General features: G+C 37.9%; 1 protein-coding gene and 1 pseudogene across 2 annotated transcripts in view; both read right to left on the bottom strand.

The window, feature by feature from the left end:
- The window catches only part of FCHSD2 (FCH and double SH3 domains 2), a 275,661-nt gene that overhangs the window by 7,852 nt on the left and 240,668 nt on the right, over positions 1-27,141 (bottom strand). For both annotated transcript variants that reach the window (XM_027579041.2, XM_027579042.2), the window contains 2 exons: positions 19,322-19,483; positions 4,621-4,755 (listed from right to left, as the gene is read on the bottom strand). In XM_027579041.2, coding sequence (XP_027434842.1) covers positions 4,621-4,755; positions 19,322-19,483 — 297 coding nt within the window. The remainder of the gene's footprint in view (positions 1-4,620; positions 4,756-19,321; positions 19,484-27,141) is intronic.
- On the bottom strand, positions 5,205-5,595 carry LOC113914141 (annotated as a pseudogene).

Genomic DNA, 27,141 nt, shown 5'->3' with positions numbered 1-27,141 from the left:
TGTGTTTCCTAAAGAGACTTGCTGTCACATGTAGCAGGGAGAGGCCTGCTGGCATCTTCTGGCTCTCTGGTGAACAGTCTTAAAAGCGTTCCCCAAGTCCCAAGATTAGTACAACTATATAACTACAAGACCATATAGTTTTTCGAATCTCACAGTCTCAAAGTGTAAACTATCTCCAAGTTACACAAGCAAAAATAAGGCAAGAAAATGGGTCACTTTATTGACTCATTTCCCATTTCACATGCATTATAATATTTCATCAAATCCAGATTCTGGATGTTGCCACAACTGCTTGAGATGTTCAAATAGTACTGAGAATGGCTGATCCATTACAGAAATACTCCAGGACCAGAATTTTAAGTAAATTACCTGATTTCAAAATTGGGGGAAAAAAGGTAATTTATTCATGAGAGCTTTTCCAGTGAAATTTCTTGGCTAATCTGAAACCTCACTATGCTTTGACTATATCAGCAAAAGGCAAAAATATAACAAAGACATTTTCCCTAATTCCATGGGAAGACTTAAAAAGTATCAACACAACTGACTTCAATGTGTGAGAACAAAGCAGGAAGGATAAGAACACCTTTAAATATACTTTGCCCTCGTAAAAAAAAAAGTCATGGAGGTCCATGCAAGTTCTTCCGTGCTACTATGTAATATCAGCAGATACTAGGTTGATCATACCATCCCCAAACAGTGACCAATTTTTCCACTTGACAAGGTCAAGTCCTCTGCATGGATCTCAAGACTCTACAGGGTTTGGTTACTGTGGTCTCTCAATGCTTTGGCCCCACACACCATTCCCTAGTCTCTGGAACACACCATGTTATTCCCTGCCTCTATGCTTTTACCAGGCTGTTCCTTCTTTCCAGGAGGCCCCACTCCCTCTTTCCCGTCTGATGAATAGACTTAGATGACTGGGTTCAAGTCCAGCTTCAGTCTGTTTCTAAGGGCAAGTGACCATAAGACCTCTCTGAGCCTCAGTTTTCTTTTTTATTCCTATTAGAATGTAAGCTCCATGAAGGCAGAGATTTTTGTCTGTATTCATCAATGCCATATTCCCAAGCCTAGAAAAGAGCACAGGATGTTACACGGAAGGTGCTCAATTAATATTTGTTGAATTAATGGGTTGGCTGATAATATCTCCCATATTGGGTTATTGAAGAGATTAGAGTAACATAAATATAGTACCAGGCACATAATACTTCACATATGTAGCTATTACTATTACTCATGATTTGAGACCCAGCTATTGTTTTTCCAGACCACCCACCATGAGCTGGCGGCTTCTTGCTCCTTTTGTTGTAAGGCTTGTGCATCTCTCTAACTACCACCAACTACCATGGCACTCTGCTTAGTTGTTTGCCCTTGTAGGGTGCCCAGCAGAATGACTTACTTACTGCAGGGAATGTAATTCTTCTCATGTATCCCAACTAAAGAGAGAAAGTGGTCAGGAAGGGCTTACTAAACAAACACATGCTCTTACACTGCCCCCTGAAGTCCTAACTCCCAGGGACAACCACAACCCTAGAAGTAGCCAAGTGCTCCATCCTCACCACTCTCTCTCTCAATTTCCCATTTTTTTAAAAAAAAACAATGTGCTTTTTCCTGATTAAAATAATACATGTTCACTGTAGAAAAGCTGGAAATATGTATAATCGAAATCTTACGGTACATGTAATTTGGCATCTTACTCTTCTGGCCTATCATTGCTTCCTACATAAAAAGACTCTCATTAATGTAATTTTCAATTATCTTGATAATATTTTATGTACATTATTATATTATATGAATGGTTAATTTATTTAACTATTCTCTTATCAGATAGCCAACTTCAAGCTACTACAAAATAGTACTACGATGAAAGAACACTTTGTATCCAAAACCTTCTTCTAAATTGTGGGTCATTTCCTTAAGATATATGCTAGTAGGGGCAAAGGTTATAAGCATTTTTAAGTCTTTTGAATCTAATCCTTAAATATAACTTTCCTCTCTTCTCACCAGATTAATCCAGGCCTCCTTTCCAGGTCTGCACTATAGGAACCACCATTAGGCTTATAGTTCAGTTCTCTTTAATCTATCCTGTACAGTGTCTATACCATGACCAGGGTTGTTACCTTCTTAAAAACCCCATCTGATTTTAGGACATCCAAAGGTTCTCACCAGCCAGGATACAAACCATACTTCAGTCTCGTTTCCAAGGCCCTTTACTAATAGTAAATATCTTTATTTCCAGCAGCTCTAATCCCTACACCTGATGCTCACCCGCTACTGAATGTAACATTTCCCGAACACCGCATACTCTCATCCACCTCTGTCTCTGTATCTGCTGTCCTTTTTGCCTAGAAGGCTCTTTCCCTTCTCACTGTATTTAGTAAGATCTTATGACCTAATTTAAGTGCCATTTCATCTATGAAATTTCTCCCATCACAGGAAAAAATTAGTGGTTTTAACCTCTACTATAAATGTTTTTATACATATTCCATTTTTCAGTTTAATACTTAATTCCGCCAGACTATCCATTCGGGGGGGGGGGGGGCCACAAGTTGTGTCACATTAATTCTTGCATCCCTGAAACTTAACAGGCACTAAATAAATGTTTGTTCAGTGATGAACTAGTTAAATAGATTTTTATAGTCTGCTTTACCATAGGGACATGCCTGGCATATGCCAACAGAGGGAATGCTGGATGGATGTGATCTATTTATAATCACTCAGACTCTTGGGATCCTCTCCATTTAAGGACCTTAAATTTTAAATTCTGAAACTTCAAAGTAAATATAATATTGAGAGGTGAGATGAGAAAACATTCCCAACCCTAGTTTTATAATACTCTGTAACACCTTTCCAACTATCTCAGAAGATGCCTTGAAATTTTCAAAAGATTATCAAAATAGTTTACTTCCTCTTTTAGAAAAGAGGAAGTATTCATAATTTAAGTATATATGAAAGGATGTTAAACTAAAAAGTCTGGGTATCACTGATGTTGAAGAGTATATATTGCCAAGCTGTGGCCATCCAGGGACAGTGGGAGTGCGACTGTCCCCCATGTATGGTTATTGAAGATTCTTTCCAGACTCTGCTTCTGTTGTTGTCCCTTAAGCATTGGGTGTCCATCAGCATGGGAGCCAGAGGAGGATTCATTTGTTTATGCCTTCCTTATATCATTCATTTATTTATCCCACAATTATTTACTGAGGACCTGCCGTGTGCCAGGTACCGGCCTGCGTGCTGGAGACACACAGACAAGGTACACGGATACAGACCGGGTTTCTGCTTTTATGGACCTTTAGTGGGGAATCAAGACAAAGAAATATAAAAACAAATAAGATTAAGTTTGGCTGGTGGTAAGTGCTATATAGTAAATAAAAGAGGGAAAAGGGCAATGGGAAGAGAATAGTGAATGAGAATTTGGCTTATATTAGGTTGTCAGGGGAGACCCGAGGAGGCACTATTTGATTGCTAAGCCTCAATGAAGAGCAGTATGCAGCCAACCAAAATCTGGGGAAAGATGGTTCTAGGTAGAGACAGCAGCAAGTGCAAAGTTGTCAAGTTAGGAAGGAGCATGGTGCCACAGTTGCTAATGGGTGGTGAGTGGGCTGGTTAGGAGAATGGTCTGACACGAAGCTAGGGAGACTGTAAGGGGCCAGCTCAATCTGAACATTGTAGACTCTAGGGAAGAGTTTGTTTTCCTATGTGTGATGGAAAGCTTATAAAAGGTTTTTAGGCAAGGGAATAAAATAATCTCTTTTATTTGTTAAAGATAAATTTTGGCTGCAAAGTGAACAATGGACTGTTGAGAGGGAGGTAAGTATGTAGAAGGGATACCAATTATGGGTTTTTGTTGTTGTTTTTTTTCTTTTGCAGTAATTGAAACAATGGCCTAGACCAAGATGGTGAAAAGTGAATGGATTCAGGATATGTTTTGGAGATACAGTCAACAGGGCTGGTTGATGGACTAGATGAGCGGAGGGAAATTCAATGTACTTTGTATGAGTAAAAAATTTATGTGTAAGTAGAGCAGAGGTGAGAGAGATGAAAAACTATTATACCAAATCAGGATTTGAAATTCTGGCATCTATTTATCTAGGTCCCTGCTTACCATGGAAACAAGAGGTGGTTATATTAAGATTAGGAAAGGTAAAGTATAACAAAACTTTTGTAAAACAATTTTCTTTTAGTATCAGTTTGGACGGTCATCCTAATGGAGGGTCTTGTGCCAAAGCAGCCAACTGATAATAAGGGTTAAGATTTCGATTTACTGAAAATTTACTAGATGCCAGGCACTGTTCTAAGTGCTTTGCTATAAAAGTGTTATCTCACTTAATCTTCAAACTAGCCCTCTGATATTATCCCCATAATACAGATAGGAAAACTGAGGCTCACAGAGACCAAGGAGCTAGTGTGGTCAGATAGCTTGTAAATGGCAGAGACAGGATTTTAATCCAGGCAGTCTGATGTCAGAGCCTAAACTGTTCACTATTATGTTATACTGTCTCTAACGTTAACTGAACACCAACTTTATAGTAAGCACACTATGCGAGGCTGGGTAGACACAGTCACGTGTGTCTTCAGGGTTGCCACAATTTAATATGAGCAATAGGTTAGAGAAATACACACCTTGTAAGAATAAACAACTTTGCAGGTAAGTGGATAATTTCTTAAGGTGCCAGAGGGGCTGGAACTGCTGTCATCAAAAACATCCATGTTGTCTTCAAACTCTTCTCCTTCTTCTCTTTCGGGATCTGCATTAAGCTAGGGAAAATTAGAAGCCACTGGCTAGCTTGCTTACTTCAAGAAAATGGTTGAGCAGGAAAAAACACTTAAAACCTAATTGTTTCAAAATATAATTTACTTATTCAACTGCACACAGAAAAAAAGTATCTATTCTCACTTGCATTTTTCCTGTTATAAAAAAACCAGTTTTTTTTAAAGATTTTATTTTTATTATTTTTATTTTGAGAGAATGAATGTGAGCACACCTGCATGCACATGTGAGAGCGGGGCAGGGGGCAGAGGGAGAGAGAGAATCTAAAGCAGTCTCCATGCCCAGCATGGAGCCCGACATGGGACTTGATCTCACGACCCTAAGATCATGACGTGAGCCAAAACCAAGAGTTGGTGCTTAACCAGCTGTGCCCCTAAGATTTTATTTTCTTTCTTTCTCCACTGAGGCATTTTATTTGCATGAATGTATTACATCCCTAGAAAAAGAATCCCAGGATTTCCCTCCTGTGTTTTCGTCTTGCTTCTTCATGGTCCTTGATGCCAGCTGAGGTTGTCAAGACAATGAAACCAAACTGGCGGGATGGGAGCAGGTTATTCTGCCATTTTTCTAGATCTTTCAGTTGTACATCAAAATCTGGGGCTGATCACTTCACACTTGTTTAACCTGCCCATGAGGTTCACAACAATTTTCCCAGCTCTGTGATCATCAGTGATTTCAAATTCACCAATGTAACCATGCTTCATCATCACCGTGAGGAACCAGCGGATGACTTTGGAGCATGGCCTAATAAGAACCTGGCGTTTGTCTCTCTTTTCAGCAATAATGCTCTTGAGGACATCTGCCAGGACATTCATGTGCATCATTATGGCGGCAGAGAGAGATGGCAGAAAGCAGATTTTATTTTTAAGTAATCTCTACATGCAATGTGGGACTCAAACTCACAGCCCCAAGATCAAGAGTCGCATGCTCCACTGACTGAGCCAGCCAGGGGCCTGAAAGGACCAGGTTTTAAAACAAAAAACAAAAAAACAAAGAGTAAAATGTTTTTCAGATATATAAGAAATGTTTATCAGTGTCCTTTCTCTTTCACTGTTAAATACTAATAAAGGTCTCTTACCATTTTATTTTTTATTTTATTATTATTATTATTTTTAAAGATTTTATTTGATGGAGAGAGACACAGTGAGAGCAGGAACACAAGCAGGGGAGTAGGGAGAGGGAGAAGCAGGCCTCCCGCCGAGCAAGGAGCCTGACGCAGGGCCTGATCCCGGGACCCTGGAATGATGACCCCAGCCAAAGGCAGACGCCTAACGCCTGAGCCACCCAGGTTCCCCAGCCTCTTACCATTTTAAACTGATCATATGGGGAAACGTTAGAAAGATTTCTAAAGCTACCAAGGATTTGGAGATTGATAGAAATGTAAATTGATACATCCTTAAAAAAAACACAAAAAAACGGCCTACTGCAATTAAAAACTAAACATACCACCTGATCTAGCAATTTCACTTTTATGAATCCTTTATGGAGAAATAAAAGCATCAGGAGGTAAAACTATAGATATTACTCAACTTACAATGGGGTTATGTCCAAATAAACCCATCATAAGTTGAAAAATATCCTGAGTTGAAAATGCATTCAATACACTTAACCTACTGAACATCATAGCTTAGCCTAGCCTACCTTAAACACACTCAGAACACTTACATTAGTGTACAATTGGACAAAACCATCTAAAATAAAGACTATTTTGTAAAAATAAAGTGCTGAATATATCATGTAATTTACACTTGGTCCCCAACTTACAATGGTTTGACTTATAATTTTTCAATTTTGCGATGGTGTGAAAGCAACACACACTGAGGAGAAACCATACTTTAAATTTTGATCTTTTTCCAGGCTAGCAACATGTGGTACAATGCTCTCTTGTGATGCTGGGCAGCAGGAGCTGTGCACAAGGCCATGAAGGTAAACAAGGTACCCTCACAACCATTCTGTATCCATATGATGATTCTGTTGTTCACTTTCAGTATAGTATTCAATAACTGGGTATAAAAAATGTATTTGCCTAGAGTACTATTCATAATATTAAAGTACAAATAGTATTTATATGAACATAAATATCTGACGGGGGAGGCAGAGTAAGAAAAACAAAGACTGGAGAATAGAGATGGCTGACTTGTGTTTTAGGTACCTCTGTACTATCTGAACTATTAAAATAAGCATATCTTACTTTTTAAACTAAAAATCCAACAAACAGGAAACAAAACAGGCAAAGTTTCTTTGTCTTTAGTTACACATAAGCATTTATGTAGCTACTTTTTCCCATGTTCAAATATGCAAAGGCATGCATGTTTACAACATTAAAGAAAGAAGGACTGGACAGTCGGAATTAGGCCTCACGATAGAAAGAATAACTGAAATATCAAATCCCTACAATAAGCTGAACACTGTGCCAGGCTCATAGATATGAAACGAAGGACACAGTTTGCTTTGCATGAGCTCATACTCTAGAGTGGAGAAACTGCCACAATTAAATGCTGAATGTGCAGGGGGGCCTCTGAATAGGAAGAGGTGTTTGCAGAAGGTCAAGACTCCCTGGCATTTAGCAAGTTGCAACATAGAGGCTGGCTATATTGTCCGATTCTACTTTTTAATGAATTAAAGTGATTTCTCTTGAGTAATTATTAACATTTAAAACTGACTCTATAAAATTCTATAGAACCTTCTAAAAGAATAAATGGCACATATTTCCTGTCAAATGTACTGCCTACATTTCAAAGCCCTTGTAATACTCTCATTTATAACTATTCCTGGAAATTCTTCACAGTTGGATGAGATAATCATGTGCCTCATCTTACAAATAATTCATCTATGGTCAGTCGGGTCAATGACAAAGTAAGACTCAAATCTGACCTTTCAAATCATCTCAGGCTATGATACCATCATTTACCAAAAGGGCATTGTGTCATATAAAAGATGAGAATCATATGCTAGAAACTGCCATAAAATGTAAACATATGGGCGCCTGGGTGGCTCAGATGGTTAAGCGTCTGCCTTCGGCTCAGGTCATGATCCCGGGGTCCTGGGATCGAGTCCCGCATCGGGCTCCCTGCTCCTTGGGAGCCTGCTTCTCCCTCTGCTTCTCTCTCTCTCTCTCTCCCTCTGTCTCTCATGAATAAATAAATAAAATCTTTTAAAAAAATGTAAACACATTTACATATACTTAGAAGACACTGCTTTCATACTCTAGTAGAGGTTACAGACATTAAAAAAAAAAATCCATAACCAGGCATTGCAACAGAACAACACAAAACACCCATACATCTATAAAAACTAAAATTAGACCAATGTGGGTAGAATATGTTTCCAAAAATATATAAGGAATGTTAATATGCACTGTGCTGTGGCACTGGGAATCAATCCAGAACATTTTATCTTGACAACACTGTTTGATACTAAACATTCTTTTCTTTCCCCTTTATTCTGAGTTCATTGTCTGATTCTCATGGAAGGGAATGAAAAGTTGCAGTGACAGCAACGGGGGTCAGGGCCATGTGCTTTTTCATTGCTCCAGCAGCTTTTCAAAGTACGTCACTGCTGAATAACTTCTGCTTTTTCCCTCTTTCACCCTCTGTAACTTCACTGTTACAATGTTTTCTTGACCCAGCATTTCTAAAATCACATTCTTCCTGTTTCTTAACAATAGCTCTCTTAGTCCTTTTCCTTCCTGTCACCTGACAGAACTTCAATTAAAACTATTCTTTCTAGCTGTACTAATGTTTTTCCTTTCTTAGATGTAAAATGCTTACTCTCTTTGCAGGGGCAGATAAGAAAAAGCTTTCTGAGTTGGTATTAGTAGCTGTCTTTGTACTCAGCAAAACCACCTCTGAAGGGTTTCATCAACTTTATGGTACTGTAATGAACTAGAAAGTAATACTGGGTCCTTGGGTCTGACAGACTTGAGTTTGAAAGCTGACTATAACATTTACTGTTGTGTGACCTCCGGCAAATTATTTAACTTCTCAGCTTCAATTACCTTATCTTATAATGAAGACAATTACTTCTTCATAGGGTTATCATAAGGATTAAATGAGGTAACTTCTTTCTTTATTTTCAAAGATTGATTTATTTATTTGAGAGAGACAGAGAGAGCACAAGCAGGGGAGCAGCAGAGGGAGAGGGAGAAGCAGATTCCCCACTGAGCAGGGAGCCCAATGCGGGGCTCCATCCCAGGACTCCGAGATCATTACCTGAGCCGAAGGCAGACGCTTAACGACTGAGACACCCAGGCGCCCCAGAGGTAACATATTTAAACGCATAACACATGCTGGATTCATAGAAGGTACTTAATAAGTCATTACTCTTTTTTCCTTTTTGATGAGGAAAGAAGAAATTACATAAAGAATCTGGTGATATTCAATACAGAGGAAGGCAGCTCCTTAAACTGACTAGCAGAACCTCTGAGTTTTGTTTGGACAGAGAAGTGATCACATTGAACATCATTCCAAATACAACACAAATAGATTATAAAGGATGATGTTGAAAATATCAGCAACATAGATTTCTTCTTCCAGATAAGATGGAGTATCAAGGACCAGATTTAAACTCCTTCCAGAAACAACTAAAGAACTCAAAATATATGAACACTGGACATCATGCACCGAAGGGGATGGGAAAGTTTCCTCAACTTAGGAAACAACTATTGGAATCCAAACGAATCGGAATAAAGGTAATAAAAACCAGAGCAGAAATCAATACAATAGAAAACAGAAAAACAACAGGGAAAAAAAAAATCAATGAAGTTAAAAGCGGTTTCTTTGTGAAGCTCTATCAAATGGATAAACCTCTAGCAGAATGATCAGGAAAAAAGTGGAGACACAAATAACCAATATCAAGAATGAGAAGCGGGGTGCACGGGTGGCTCAGTCATTAAGCATCTGCCTTCGGCTGGGGTCATGATCGAGCCCCGTATCAGGCTCCCTGCTTGGCGGGAAGCCTGCTTCTCCTCCCTCTCCCACTCCCTCTGTTTGTGTTCTCTCTCTCGCTGTATCTCTCTCTGTCAAATAAATAAAATCGTAAAAAAAAATGAGAAGCGATGCCACACTACAGATTCTCTAGATAATCAAAGAATAATAAAGGAATATTATAAACAATTTGTTTCAATAAAGTCGGCCAACTTAGAATGGACAAATTCCCTGAAAGACACAAATAAATGATCAAAGTCCACTCAAGAAGAATAACCTGAATAATCCTCTATCTACTAAAGAAACTGAGTTTGTTAAAAAAAAAAAAACTTCCACAAAGAAAACTCTATGCTCAGATAACTACTCTGATGAATTATAGCAAATATTTAAGAAAGAAAAAATTCTACACAATTCTACTAAGCTTCCAGAAAGTAGAAGAGGAAAGGATACTTTTCAAACCATTGTAAAACAAGCATTACAAAAGAACAAAACTATAGACTAGTATCTGCCATGAACAGAAATACAAAAATGCTTATGGAAATTTTAACAAATCAATTCCACTAAATATATAAAGGGTAATATATCATGAGTCAAGTGGAGTTTATCAGTAATGCAAAGTTCGTTTAATAGCTGAAAAATCATCAGTGCAATCTATGATATAAATAAACTAAAAAAGAAAAATCATTTGACAAGATCCAACATTCACTGCTATCAGCAAACTAAAGAGGAATAGAGGAAACTCCTCAACATGGTAAAGGGCATCTACAAAAACCTTGCTGTTAACATCATACTTAATGGTGAAAGACTGAATGCTTTCTCCCTAAGTGCAGAAACAAGGCAAGAACATCTGTCAGCTCTCACCACTTCAATTCAGCAGCGTACTAGAGATTCTAGTTGTTACGGTAAGGGGGAAAAAGGAAGCAGTAAAAATGTCTTTTTTTAAAAAAAGATTTTATTTATTTATTTGACAGAGAGAGAGACACAGTGAGAGAGGGAACACAAGCAGGGGGAGTGGGAGAGGGAGAAGCAGGCTTCCTGCCCAGCAGGGAGATTGACGCGGGGCTCGCCCAGCAGGGAGACTGACGCGGGGCTCGATCCCAGGACCCTGGGATCATGACCTGAGCCGAAGGCAGACACTTAACGACTGAGCCACCCAGGAGCCCCTAAAAATCTCTTAGTATACAGGTGACATGATTATCTACATAGAAGACATACACAAAAGCTATTATAACTAATAAATGAGTTTAGCAGGTTTTCAGGATATAAGATCAATATGCAAAAATCAATCATATTTCTATGTGTTAGCAATGAACAACTGGAAATTAAAATGAAAAACCATTTACAATAGCACCAAAAACTATAAAATAGTTATGTCTGAAAAAAGATGTGCAAGACCTATATACTAAAAGCTACAAAATACTGCTGAGCAAAATTAAAGACCTAAATAAGTAGAGAGGTATTATGTTAATGGATTGGAAGACTCAACATTGTTAAAATATCAACTGTCTTCAGACTGATCTAAAGATTCATCACAATCCTATTTTAAAAAATCCGGGTAGGTTTTCTACCTGGTAGGTAGAAAATTGATTTTAAATTAATATGGAAATGCAAAGGACCCAGATTATCCAAAACAACCTTGAGAAACGGGGTACCTGGGTGGCTCAGTTGGTTGAGCGACTGCCTTCGGCTCAGGTCATGATCCTGGAGTCCCAGGATCGAGTCCCACATTGGGCTCCCTGCTTAGCAGGGAGTCTGCTTCTCCCTCTGACCCTCCCCCCTCTTGTGCTCTCTCTCTCTCTCATTTTCTCTCTCAAATAAATAAAATCCTAAAAAAAAAAAAAAACAACCTTGAGAAAGAAGAAGAAAGTTAGAGGTTAACTAGACTGGATTTAAAAGTAAAAAAAAGAGAGAGAAGTTGAAGGATTTACACTACCTAACTGAAAGGCTAATTATGAAGTTACATTAATCAAAACAGTATAGTATTGGCATCAAGCTAGAAAAATAGATCAATGAGGAAAAAGTCCGAAAATAAACCCACACATACATGGGTAATTGATTTTTGACAAAAATGTGAAGGTAATTCAGTGGAGAAAGGGCAGTTTTTTCAACAACAGAAAGGAACGTTTACTCATTCTTCTTACCATATACAAAAATTAACTCACACTGGACCATAAATTTAAATGTATAACCTGAAACTATAAAATTTCTACAAGAAAATATAGGAAAAAATCTTTATGACCTTGGGTTTGGCAAAGATTTGTCAAAGCTTTTTGTCAAAGCTACCATACCACACCACACCACACCACAGCATGGTCCATAAAAGAAAAAAAAATAAAGTTGGACTTCATCAAAATTAAAAATGTCTGCTCTTTGAAAGATACTTTTGTTTTTTTTTTCCATTTTTTATTAACATATAATGTATTATTTGTTTCAGAGGTACAGGTCTGTGATTCATCGTCTTACACAATTCACAGCACTCACCAGAGCACATACCCTCCCCCAGTGTCCATCACCAGCCACCCCATCCCTCCCACCCCCCTCCACTCCAGCAACCCTCAGTTTGTTTCCTAAGATTAAAAGTCTCTTATGGTTTGTCTCCCTCTCTGGTTTTGTCTTGTTTCATTTTCTCCTTCCTTCCTCTATGATCCTCTGTCTTGTTTCTCAAATTCCTCATATCAGTAGATCATATGATAATTGTCTTTCTCTGACTGACTTATTTCGCTTAGCATAATACCCTCTAGTTCCAACCACATCACTGCAAATGGCAAGATTTCATTTTTTTGATGGCTACATAATATTCCATTGTATATATATACCACATCTTCTTTATCCATTCATCTGTTGATGGGCATCTTGGCTCCTTCCATAGTTTGGCTATTGTGGACATTGCTGCTATAAACATTGGGGTGCATGTGCCCCTTCGGATCACTACATTTATATCTTTGGGGTAAATACCCAGCAGTGCAATTGCTGGGTCATAGGGTAGCTCTATTTTCAACTTTTTGTGGAACCTCCATACTGTTTTCCAGAGTGGCTGCACCAGCTTGCCTTCTTGAAAGATATTGTTAAAATGAAAAGACAAGCCATAATCATATATCTGATAAAGGGTTTGTACACAGAATATAAAAAGAACTCTCAAAACTTAAAAGAAAACAAACAACCCAATAAAATATGGGCAAAAGATCTGAACAGACACTTCACCAAAGAAGATATACAGATGGCAAATAAGCATATGAGAAGATGCTCAACATTATCAATGAAATGCAAATTAAAATTACAATGATACACTACTGTACACCCATCAGAATGTTAAAATTAAAAAGACTGACCATACTAAGTGTGGGCGAGAACACCTGTACCCTATTGATGGGAATGTAAAATGGTACAGTCACTTTGGAAAACAGTTTGGCAGTTTCTTAAAATATCAAACATATACCCACTGTCTAGTCCACTCAAAATATAAGTTCACAGCAATTTTACTTGTAATAGTCCCCCCAAAACCTAACTGCCCATCATTGGGTAAACTGATAAACTATGGTACACTCATACAATGGAATACTACTCAGCAATAAAAGAATGCGATGAACTAGTGATACATGCAACAAGATGTATGATCTTCAAAACAATCATGCTGAGTGAAAGCAGACCAAAAAAAAAAGGGGGGTACATATTATATGATTCTGTTTATGTAAAATTCTAGGAAATGCAAACTAATCCATAATGAGAGCAGATCCGTGGTTGAGTGAAGGGCTGGAAGGAGCATGAGGAAACAGGGTGGTGGATATGTTCATTATCTTAATTGTGGCAAGGTTTTCACTGGTGTATACATAAGTCAAACTATATCAATTGTACACTTTAAATATGTGCAGCCTATTATATATCAATTATACCTGAGGAAAGCTATGAAAAAATAGCAGTAAAGCTTGGGAATTTTATTTCTATTTTTTTTTAAGATTTTATTTGTGAGAGAGAGAGACGAGCACAAGCAGGGTGAGGGGCAGAGGGAGAAGCAGGCTCTCTGCTGAGCAAGGAGCCCGATGTGGGACTTGATCCCCCTGGGATCATGACCTGAGTCAAAGGCAGATGCTTAGCCAACTGAGCCACCCAGAGGTCCCAGAGCTTAGGAATTTTAATGACAACGGGCCAGAGTACTTGAAGATGCTACAAGACCATTAATTACACTGAAAATAGGACATTCAATGATGATTCAACAGGAGCTAAGAAAAAAGAAAAGAAAAAAAGGAATGTACAGCAATTACACTGCATCATGGGGAAGGTTAGAGAAATAAAGGGCCATCCACAGAGTAAGGAAGTATGCTAAAGAGCAAGGCTTTAGAGGCAGATGTATCTGGGTTCAAATCCTAGCTCTCTCCACACTAGCTGTGTGCCACTGGGCAAGATATCTAATTCTTCTACGTCTATCTCCTCATCTGTAATACATTCAGAATCGTTGTGATCATTTTATTTTTAAGATTTTATTTGTCAGAGAGAGAGAGAAAGCGAGAGAGCGGCAGGCAGAGGGAGAAGCAGGCTCCCCACTGAGCAGGGAGCCCGATGCAGGACTCCATCCCAGACTCTAGGATCATGACCCGAGCCGAAGGCAGACACTTAACTGACTGAGCCACCCAAGTGTCCCTTGTGATCATTAATTGACATGATGTATGAACGTGCCTGACCTAGTACCTGGTACAGAATAGATGCTTTATCTATGAACTCCCTCCTTTTAGTAGTATTTTAAGCTTAGTTGGTAGGATTAAATTACTTATCTTGAAGTTTGGATTAATATTTTTGAACATGTACTATGTACAAGGATTTATGTCAGGCACTTTACTTGTTATTGTGGCTATGCAGGAAGTCAAGGACCTTCTCTTCGAAGTGAAAGTCTCCACATCTTTTCAATGACCATCTTTTGGTCTTGGCTGTCTGTGAGACTGGTTCTCTCAATCTGTGGATACAAACTCAGCAGACATTTCACTCAGTTTGATAACTCCCAGCACGTGGCAAAGGGTCTCATGAGCAGGGCAGGTTCAATATATGCTTGCTGAATTGAATTAAATTAATCCTGCTGAAAATATGAAATGTCAGTTTCACTAACAGTGTGGGCTATTTGGGTACAGAGTTTAAATCAATAAAAAGACTACCGCCCATTTGGAAAAACTATAAATATAGAAGTGCCTGAAGATTTTTGCAGGTGTATTCTGTTATTTTCTACAGTTTACATTTATTTTATTACAAAAATCCATTGTTTCCTTTCTTTGGGATTAGTGCAAGCCCAAAACAGATTTTCATATTTCAAAAACAAAGCCCATTATACTGTGAGGACTATTAGGCATTAATGAGGCAGATGGAAACTAAACCACTATCCTGATGGTTAAAAATATTTAATTTCCTTGCCTTTCAAACACATTATTCAGCATGGTCTTCACAATGAAGGAAGTCAATTTATTTCTATGCAACTCTGCAAAATGCTCACACTCTTAGGGAAGCTGAACAACAAAGTGGATGTCAGGATGTCTGTGTATAATAGTTGGGGGAAATGGCTGGAGACAAGAAGTCATGTAAACACTGTCGGCTATAGTTTGAGAACCTAGGGGAAAATAACTGAAAGAACAGAAACCAATCTTAAACAAAGAACTATAAATCTCTGACCTAATTATTTTTTATTTTTAAGTCATCTCTATATCCAATCTCACGCTCAAACTTACAACCCTGAGATCAAGAGTTGCATGCTCCACTGACTGAGCCAGCCAGGCACCCCTGACTTACTACTTCTAAGAATCTATATTACAGAAAAAAATCCCCTGTATGGAAAAAAGAAATATGTACACAAATATTTTTAGAGTATTATTTATTTAGAATATCTTAAAGCAAATACTGAACCCATAAAAGAATAGTTAAGTGAATTATTGTATGCTTTCTTGATCAAATACTATGCAGACATTAAAAGGAAGATTATGGAGATCATCCAGCAAAATGGAATGTTAGATGGAAAAATATACAAAATTAACATTATTAAGATAAATATGTTTAAAAAAAAGAATAGGAGGCGCCTGGGTGGCTCAGCTGGTTAAGCATCTGCCTTCGGCTCAGGTCATGATCCTGGGGTCCTGGGATCGGCCCTTTTCGGGCTCCCTACTCAGTGGGGAGGCTGCTTCTCCTTCTCCCTCAGCTCCCCCCCCACACACCCTGCTCACTCTCTCTCTCTCAAATAAATGAAAAATAAAATCTTAAATAAAAAAAAGAATAATAGAAAGAGGATGGAATTACATCAAGTTGCTAACAGTGGCGTTAATAAGAATGGAGCTTTTGGTCATTTTCTTCTCTACTGAACTTTCTAATCTTTTCTGTAATTTAGTTATAAAACTTTTTCTATTCTAAAATCAATACAATTTCAAAATTAGGTTGTAAACTGGGTATGGGCTTTTGAGTAAGAGAAGAAAGGAAAATAAGAGAAGGGAGGAATGATGGACAGAAAGGCTGACTGGGCTACTGGGAGCAATCTAACCACAGGCGGTTATGTATAAGCTCTAGTTAACCATCAATTGAATAACTATATTAGACTGCTCTCCTTTTAGAAAGTGTTGCTATATTCTGTGATTCTTTTTCTCTTTTTCTTCCGAATCCTATATTCTGTACCAGAGCATAATACAGAAGGCAAAGAGTTAATATCCAACGAAATTTAGTTTCTTCCTTATTCTATAAGGTAAATAGACTGTATGTTTTTAACACATTTATCTTCTAATAAGGCCCTTTACAGTGTTAATGTCTAACACTAGAATTAACCATGTTTTCCAGATAGAAGGGAACTCTAAACTTGATGATTAATGCTTTCGTTGGCACCTACAATGGAATAATTTGGTCCCCAGATGTGTATTTCTGCTGCATGCTCCTAGCTAGCTAGCTGCCAGTGTGAGGAGATACAAATCCCACTAAATTATTTCAGTGCTGTCATTTAAAAGCAGGTTAAATAAATATTGGGACTTCATTAAGCTATTTTGTGCCTACATCTGAGCCTCTCCTCCTTATCCGTGGAGAATATGTTGAATACGTTCCAAGACCCCCTGTGGATGCTTGAAACCACAGATAGTACCGAACTCTATAACAGACAATGTTTTTTCCTACACATACATACCTATGCTACAGTTTAATGTATAAATTAGGCCCAGTAAGAGATAAATAATAACTAATGAAATGTAACAATTACAACAATATACTGTAATAAACGTTATGTGAATGTGGGTCTCTCTCTCTCTCAAAATATCTTATTGTACTATATTCACCCTTCTTGTGATGATGTGAGATGATAAAATGCCGACGTGATGAGATGAAGTGAGGAGAATGATGTAGGCACTGCAGCATTAAGCTACTACTGACCCTCTGACACTAAGTCAGAAGGAGGATCATCTGCTTCCAGATAATTGCTTCCATGGTTGACCATAGTAACTGAAACCAGGAAAAGTGACACCATGAATAAGAGGGGCACTAATGTACTGTTAGTAGAGCTTCCACAAAATACATCCTTCAGCTGAATGCGGGATGACACAGGCTCTGTAATACTGACTAGAGGGAAGAAAAGAGTGGGAAGGGATTGTGAAATGCTCCCTTCACAGAGGATATGATGTTCCTAGATGAGCTGATATCTTTAGACAGTTCTCAACACGTACTATCAGAATGTACTACTCACTGACAGACTCTAGTAGGCATATCTCCTTCGTTTCCTTTCTTCACACTCAGAAGCCCTTCTTTATCTCCTGTTGAAATTCTTCAAGGACTATTCAACTATCATTTCCTTCATGGGGTAAACATCTTTCCTATTTTTCTATCTGGTATTGAGTTTTTTTGAGAGCATTTCACAAAATCGTAAAATTTTGGAATTGGAGGGAATCTTAGAATCATTTAACTTACTTTCTCTCTGAAACCCAGAAAGAAGTGACTTTTTTCCCAAGGTGTTGATGAGTTAGGAGGAAGCAATTTCAGGTTTGGCACAGAGCAGCCCAGTCATACGCTGCCATGTATCACTAAGATCTATAAAGGTCTGTCTGCTCTATCAGCTCTGCTCTTCAAGGAGAGAGATCAAGTCTTGTTCATTTCCAATATGCACGAGACGTAGGCACATACTGAGGGCATAAATGCCTGCCCAGTTGATTTAGTTAGAAAAGGTACTAATCCAAGGGAAATCATGTGTTTGACTGGCTGCCAACAGTGCCACTGAAGACGGTGAAAGTAAGTTTGTGCCTCGAATTTGCTGTCATCCTAAATTCTGTACAACAAAATAACCTCAAGTAGATGGGAACTGTGATATTCAAAAGATGCATTAGGAAGAGATATTCCATGATATGGAGCAACTCTGTTGTACTGAAAATGGGTCAAGCTCTTCTAACCCCAAAGTCAAGTGGGTGATGTGTGCCTACTTTCCCTAGCTGGATTACCATTAATAGTGAAATAAAAATAAACTTTCAATAGACTGCTTTTCCTTAAAATGCACCCACACACAATCTTTTTTAAATGTGCAAGTATATTCCCATTAGAAAATCAGAATGCTATGTGAAAAAACTGACAAAACTTTCAGGAATGTTCTTAAACTTTAGCCAATTTCTCTAGCAAGGATGCCTTTTATCTGAAGGACACAACCACCGAAGAGGCACTATGGATACAGTAGGAAGTTGAGAGATTAAAGTTTTAGCTTTTAGTTTGCCACTATTCCATCTGTTCGTCCATCCATTCTTTCACTTCGTCCTTCAACAGATATTTATTGAATACCTACTATGTGCCAGGCACTTGGCTGTGCAGAGCAGTGATTCAGGCAGACATGGAAATTACATTCCAGAGAGGAAGACAAAGAAAACAAAGAAGACAAGTACAGACTGTAATAAATGCCATCAGGAAATAAAGAGGATGAGAGAGAGTAATGGATGGGGAGGCAGCAGCAGGAACTACTTTGTCTGACCAGCTAGAAATCATATATCCACTTAGGTAGTAACAGGCAAACCACTGAACTTTTCTGGCATTCAGATATCCAACATGAAAAACTGAGATGGAACTGGATGACATCAGAGTGGAAAGAGCCCTGGACTTGGAGAAAGAAAACACCAGCTTGAGCTCTGGCCTCGGTTGTCACACCATCCCTGCCCTGTGTCTCTGATGAAACATACAGCAAGCAGAGCACAAAAGCCCTTGTGAATCCATCAGGTTAAATAAGCCACAGACTAAAAGTGCTCCTTTCCCTTCGAGACTGATTACGACTCCTTGCATGTTTGTCTTCATTTGTACTACAGAAGACCTCTGAGCACGCACTTCAGAAACACTAGATTAAAATTTTTATTCTGCTACTTCCGGACAAGAAGCATATGTACTTCATGAATGGGATAAGGAGTTTGGTAAAGTGGCATGAATAAACCAACAAGTGATAATATGTTCTTCACTGCACATTAAAAAAAAAAAAAAAGCATGACTTTTTTCCTTTGCTGCTAACTCAATTAGTGATAGGCTAAAGAAAAGAAACCAAACTGCTAGCAAAACCATTATTTTTTCTTTTAAATTTTGGCTATTTTCAGTTTTCGCTACACAGTCAGAGAATGGCATCCTTCAATGAAAGTCTGCCCATCACAACCAAGAAGAGAAACCCTACCGAATGTAAAGTGCCATTATTGGTCACTGCAGGAAGGCGAGCCCATCGTTCATTTTCCAGTTCTTCCATTACTTGATTCATTGCACTCTTCAGCCACGTGTCCACAGAAACACCGATCTGCTTTAGCAGCTCCAGCCGGGCTTCAGCTTTCAACTTAATTATCTAAGAAAACCAAGAAAATGGTCAGATATTGTGGATTACTTCACCAAAAACTAATGATGTATTGTATGGTGACTAACATTAACATAATAAAATAAAATTAAAAAAAAATAAAAAAATAAATCTTAATTTGAGCCTAAATTTAAAAAAAAAAAGAAATCAAGGCATTTTTCCCTCAAATCAATGTGTTTTTTTAAAGTTATTTCTGATTTATTAATTAGAATAATCTTGATTACTCTTATTCACTGGCAATGCTACCTTGGCATAGATGTTAATTTTTCACTTGGAGAGAGGGGAGGAAAGCCAGGAACAGAAATGAAGGCAAATGGCACACTCGCATTTTGACAAGACACATCAAACAGAACCTACCAACAGGAAGATACACCATAAAGTCTGCATTCTTTTCCTTTTAATTAGGCTATGCCTCAGAACATCCTAAAATCTAGCATGTTCCAGAGCCTTCTAACCTATCTCCCAGACTGACAAGTTCGCAAATGATCTCATCATGTCACTCCCCTGGTTAAAAACTTCCATGACTCCTGACTGAACATGGTAAAGATTTGAATTAAATTATGAGGTAGCTGTCAGGAATAGTTAAGAGACAGAAAATAAAAAGTTCCTAGTCTCATCCACAATAGCCAAACTGTGGAAAGAGCCAAGATGTCCATCGACAGATGAATGGATAGAGAAGGTGTGGTATATATATACACAATGGAATATTATGCAGCCATCAAAAGGAATGAGATCTTACCATTTGCAACAATGTGGATGGAACTGGAGTGTTATGCTGAGTGAAATAAGTCAATCAGAGAAAGACATGTATCATATGACCTCACTGATATGAAGATTTCTTAATCTCAGGAAACAAACTGAGGGTTGCTGGTGGGTGGGGGGGATGGGGTGGCTGGGTGATAGACACTGGGGAAGGTATGTGCTATGGTGAGCACTGTGAAGTGTGCAAGACTGTTGAATCACAGATCTGTACCTCTGAAACAAATAATGCAATACATGTTAAGGAAAAAAAAAGAAGAAGAAGATAGCAGGAGGGGAAGAATGAAGGGGGGGAAATCGGAGGGGGAGACGAACCATGAGAGATGATGGACTCTGAAAAACAAACTGAGGGTTCTATAGGGGAGGGGGGTGGGGGGATAGGTTAGCCTGGTGATGGGTATTAAAGAGGGCACGTTCTGCGTGGAGCACTGGGTGTTATACATAAACAATGAATCATGGAACACTACATTAAAAACTAATGATGTAATGTATGGTGATTAACATAACAATAAAAAATTTAAAGGGAAAAAAAAAAGTTCCTAGTCTCCAAATTCCAGAAACGGAAAGACTGCTTGTTCTGTGACTCGTGTTCCAAGGCATGAGCAGGTAAGCACAGAAGCAGTCTACACCTGTCCCGAGCCAGCAGCGGAGCCTCTGCAAGACAGCTGGGCAGTGACAGCCTCACTCCAGCCATCACCACTGGTCAGGCTCCCGCCCCTGCTTCCCACAGTCCACCAATCTCTAGATAGCACAGCTGCAACTGAGCCCACCCATAAGACATCTGCAGTTTTGAAAATCTGCCAGTCCCTGAAATCCACACTTTCCAAAACCCAATCTATTAGTTTTGTTTGGTCAGAGAGACTGTATTTATAAGTATGATTCTCTTTTGCTCAGCAAGTAGTAAATTCAGCTTCCTTGTTCCACATAATAGAGAGGTGGTCTCTTCCTTCAACATCTGAAGGTTCCACTAAGAAGATTTTGATTATTTGATAAATTTCAACCCTCACTTCATGGCCTTCTGTGGGACTTTACAAGTGGTGCTCACTGAATCCTGCTGGAATGCAATTCTGACCACTCTCTGGATTCTCCGCTGCGGGAGTTGGTATCAAAATTGATCTGAGCTCTGCGGGCACCTGGTTGGCTCCGTTGGTAGAGCACGAGACTCTTAATCTCAGGGTTGTGAGTTCAAGCCTATGTTGGGCGTGGAACTTAGAAAAAAATGACCTAAGCTCTGACTTGTTTCACTTGAGCTCTCATTACTGAATTTATTTTGTATTCCTCAGATTTTTAAGCATACAGATTATTAAAAAATGAGATAAAACTAGGGCACTGGGTGGCTTAGCTGGTTAAGCGTCTGACTTTGGATTTCGGTTCAGGTCATGATCTCAGGGTTGTGAGACTGAGCCCCACATTGGGTTCCACATGCAGCGGGCGGTCTGCTTGAAATTATCTCCCTCTCCCCTGCTCGCTTGCTCTCTCTCTCAAATAAATAAATATTCTAAAAAATGAGATAAAATTCACATAACATTACATAAACTCTGCCATCTTAATCATTTTAAAGTGTACAATTCAGTGGTTTTGGCTATCATACAGATCTTCGAGTTTGTAGCTTGGAGGTACACTATTTGGTAAATAGCCTTGCAAAAATCCGTTTATTCTTCTAGTAACTGTTTTGGTAATAGCTTTACTGAGATACAGCTTACATACACCATAAAATTCACCCATTTAAAGTGTACAGTTCAATGATACCGTATACTCACAAATATGTGCCACTATCACTACAATCAATTTCAGAACATTTTAATTACCTCCAAAAGAAACCCCATATTCTTTAACCATTGCTCCCTTACCCTTTATTCCAATTACTATTCCATTGTCTGTGTAGATTGGCCTATTCTGAACATTTAATATAAACAGAACCATATAATATGTAGCCTTTTGTGTCTGGCTTCTTTCACTTAGCATAATGTTTTCAAGGTTCATCCATGGTGTAACATGTATCAGTACTTCATTCCTACTTATGAACAAATAACATCCTATTGTATGGATATACCACACTTTATCCATTTGTCAGCCTACAGACCTTTGAGTTATTTCAATTTTTTGCCTAATATGAATAATGTTCCTTTAAACATTAGTGTACAAGTTTTTGTGTAAACATGCTTTCATTTCTCTTGGGTATATACTTAGGACTGAAATTGCTTGGTCATAAAATAATGCTATATTTAACCATTTGGGAAAATGCCAGACTGTTTTCCAAAGCAGCTGCCTCATTTGACAATCCCACCACCAAGGTAAGAGGGTTAACATTTCTCCACATCCTGAAAAATACTGAAGTCTGCCTTTTTGATTCTAGCCATCCTAGTGGGTGTGAAGTAGTATCTCACTGTAGTATTGGTTTGTATTTCCTTAATGACTAAAGATGTGAAGCATCTTTTCATGTACTTATGGTCATCTGTGTATCTTCTCAGAGAAATGTCTGTCTATTCAGAGATCCTTTGCTCATTTTTAAAATGGGTTATCTTTGTATTGTTCTTTTTATTTTGTCTTTGTCTTTATTGGAAGAGTTTTTCTGTATTCTAGATAAAAGTCTCTCACCAGGTACATGATTTGCAGATATGTTTTCCCATCCTGTGGGTTGTCTTTCACTTTCTTGATAGTATCTTTTGAAGCAAGAAAGTTTTTAATTTTGATAAAATCAATTTATCTAGTTTTTTCTTTTGTTGCTTGGGCTTTCGGTTTCATACCCAAGAAATTAATCCAACGTCATAAAGATTTACTACTACGGTTTCTTGTGAGTGCTTTATAGCTTTTGCTGTTACATTTAGGTGTTTGATCATTTTAAATTAATTTTTGTATATGGTATGAGGTAGGGGCCCAACTTCATTCTTTTGCATGTAAATATCCAATTGTCTCTGTACCATTCTAGTATGCATTTTGAACTAATATAGGCAATAAAATGTTTTAGAAAAGAAGGGTGAACGAACAAACTCTTTCTTGGAAATCATAAACCTAAGTCATTAACTGCAGAAGCAGAGAAACAAAAAAAAGGAGAAAGAGTAAGATCAAGAGAGAGAGGGAGGGAGAGAAATATCAATATATTCTTTTTTTTTTAAAGATTTTATTTATTTATTGGACAGAGAGAGACAAAGTGAGAGAGGGAACACAAGCAGAGGGAGTGGGAGAGGGAGAAGCAGGCTTCCCACCGAGGAGGAAGCCCGATGTGGGACTCGATCCCAGGACCCCGGGATCATGACCTGAGCTGAAGGCAGACGCTTAACGACTGAGCCACCCAGGTGCCCCTCAATAGATTCTATTTTTTCAATACCAAGTAATTTCATTTTTATAAGATGTATTTTTGTCAGTACTTTACCAAACAACTGATGAACAAGGCATTTGCAAACTTAGATTTTTAGATTGCAGCTCCAGAATAATCATAGCTGTCTTTCCTTCAGAGTTCCAATTGTTTATATTTTATCAACTACTTAAAAGAAGAATTTTCCAGGGTTTTCAAATGAATTTTGATGATTTGCTGGTTGATTAAAATTTGCAAAGCAAAGGTCTCTGTAACTTGATTGCATCCCAGATACTACTTGACCAAATCATTCTAGAATTTGTAAAGAGCTTCTTAAAATGTTTTGAAAGCCAGGTCTTTTAGAATACATAATCTTGGTGTGTTAACAACGTCAATTAACTGATCTTAATATAAAATTTAACATAAGCATATCCAAACATCAAGCCACAGCTGAGTTTATGAAACTTTTTGACAGTTATAAAGTCTGTAAATCCAATCTGGGCTTAGTTAATTTACCTTCAAAATAACATTTCTTTAAGGATAAGAACTACGTCTGTTGCAACCCTGCTATTCAGGACAGTGCCTGGCATACATAGGAAATGAATAAAGGCAGATGATAGTATTTGCCACTCTAAATTACCTTTGGTATCTTAAAAAAACCATTCCAAACAACTTTTATCACATGTACTAGGAACTATATGACTATACTATTTCATTTAATCCACACAATTCTGGGGACGGATATCATAACTCCATCTTATAGATGAGTAAAATGATTTAACAAGGTCCTATCAATTTTGGCAATTGTTATTGCCAATGATTCATGCCTCCTGCTACCCATGTAGTCCCCTCCCACATCGATTCTGGTCCTATCCATGTGATCTGCTTTGATGGGCCATATGCAAATTTGATGCCAGCAGAGATCTGATTAAGTACCATTAGGCCTGATTTCTGGGAATGTGTCTCCACCATGTAAGGAAGCCTAGTTTAGCATATCTGAGGATGAAAGACCATTTGGAAAAAAGCCCCAGACCTCTAACAGACCCTCCGGATGAATATAGTTCCTTGAGTAATCTCAGGAAAAACCTGCAAAAGATATGCACAGTCAACACCCAGAATGGTGAGAGATAATGAACTGTTTTTGCCATAAAGTTGGGTATGTGTGTTTTAAGGCAGCCACAGATTATTGTGTTTAAATAATTTAATTTCCAAATATCTGGGGATTTTTCAGGTATCTGTTATTGATTTTTAATTTAATTCTGATGGGTCAGAGAACATACTCTGAGTGACAGCAATACTTTTAAACTGACACTGGTTTACGGTCTAGTATATGGTCTTGCTGAACATTCTGTGTGTACTTTAAGAGAACAAGTACTCTACTCTTATGGGGTGGAGTGTTCTACAGATGCCAATTAGGTAATGCTGGTTGACAGTGCTGTTCAAGTCTTCTGTATTCTTGCTGACTTTCTAGCCCTTTGTTCTAATACTGAAAAGAATGTTGAAATCTCTGACTACCATTGTAGATTTGTCTATTTCTTCTTTTAGTTCCGTCAATTTTTGCTTCATGTATTAGTAGCTCTATTATTAGCTACATACACATCCAGAATTGTTGTGTCTTCCTGATGGAGAAGATGATGATGACCTTATTTTTAATCATTATAAATTATCCCTTTTAATATTTCTTGTCTTGTAGTCTATTTTGTCTGATATTATTATAACCACTCCAATATTTTAATGGTTACTGCTACTCCCCATGGTGAGCAACAGCTAAAATTTTGGCTCAGTTATTTTGTCTTCCAGCTACTGTTCTTGTCAAGCTCCTGGGAGTTTCTGCTCCACAAATGTATTCAGGTTTGACCGAGGATTTGGAGGTTATTTACATATATGCAAACCTGAGTGTTCCCTGACGTCCATCCTCAAGCCAGTAAGACCAAGGCTCTGTGCTTGAATTCTAGTCGTGCAGCCCCTTGCAGAGAGCTATTTAAGGTAAATATCACCAAGTACAGTCCCTTTCTTTTAAGGGTCTATTTCTGTTTTTACATGGCTTGGATATCTTCTGGTTCTATTAAGTAGTTATTTTAAATATTTTTGCCTCGGGTTAATAACTGTTATCTAAAGGACGATTAGTCTAATATGAGCTAGTTCCTTATTACCAGAAGCAGAAACCACGCTTGTGGAGATAGTCTACATTCAAAATGAACTGCAAAGAAATCTTAAATTTTGCTCAATAGTTTACCATTAATATTTCTACTATAATTCTGAAACTTTAATATACTGCAGGATAAAACAAATAAAATATTACGGTAATATTAGGAACCAAGATTTTCAATATAAGAGAAAAAAGATAAATATAAAATCAAAGAAGTTCAACAAAATCCTTCTAATTTTAAATTTTAACTGGAAATATGAACATGAACTCATGATTTAAAAAAAATAATAAATTCCTTGCTCCAAAAACAAAGAAAGGGCCAAGACATAAATGACACCCATTACAATAAGCATCTTCACATTCTAGACCTTGGTGTCTAAATACTATCCTCTATTAAAAGAAATCAGAGCTCCTTGGAGAAATGGCTAATTCTAAGTCTGATCAGGGAAAATACAAGGCGAGTCTTGGATAGCAAGCTTGTGTGAGAAAGCAAGAAACTGTTCAAAGACTAATGGGAATAATGTCAAAAAAGCCTAAATGGACTCTCAATGGACAAATTTAGACACTATGGGGCCTAAAAGAGGCCATCTGTAATGGAAAATACATTAAATTAATACAAATCTATAATAAATTGAGAATATATAAGGTGGGACTCCATGAGGAGAAGCAAAGGAAAAAATACCTACCACAGAGCTGTGAAATGAAAAATTCCCAGCGCTTATACAGGGCTGAAAGATATTACAGTTCTATCCAGCCAGATTGAAAAACCTTGTTGGATACTTATGGCATAACAAGAAACAACAGACAGGAAATGCATTGGTAAAAGGGCTAAATTTGCCCTACTGGAAAGGCTATTCTAAACCAACCCAAACAAAGCTTAAAAACAAACCTCCAAAGGATCAAACTGATCTGCAAATGAATTGGCGGTTGGAACAAAACTCAACAGTCTTCAAAGAAGAAAGGAGAATCCAGACACTCAATAACCAAACACTCAAGATTTCTACCAGGTATTTGAAAAGCAGAAAAACACAAGCCATAACTAAAGGAAAAAATCACTAAGAAAGAGAAACAGAAAACACAGATAGGATGGAACGAGCAGACAAGGACTTAAAGTCATTATTATAAATACACTTAAGGATTTAAATGAAAACATGAAGATAAATAGGTGTGAACTGGGAATATAAAGAACCAAACAGAATTTATAGAGCTGAAACTGTAATATCTGAAATAAAAATTCACAGGGTGGCTTTAACAGTAGATTACACACTACAGAAGAAAAGATCAGTGAACCTGAATACATAGTAGCTCATCAAACTGAACTTAAGACAAAAAGTAAGGCTGGATAAAAATATGAGGGGTAATCTTTGCATGTGATGTGTAGGACGATATCAAGTAATCTAATATTCAATGTTGTTGAAGCTGAACTACCCTATGTGACAGCGAGCA

This window comes from Zalophus californianus, chromosome 11, assembly GCF_009762305.2.
Source record: "Zalophus californianus isolate mZalCal1 chromosome 11, mZalCal1.pri.v2, whole genome shotgun sequence".
NCBI lineage: Eukaryota > Metazoa > Chordata > Mammalia > Carnivora > Otariidae > Zalophus > Zalophus californianus.
This window is presented reverse-complemented; position numbering and strand designations above follow the sequence as displayed.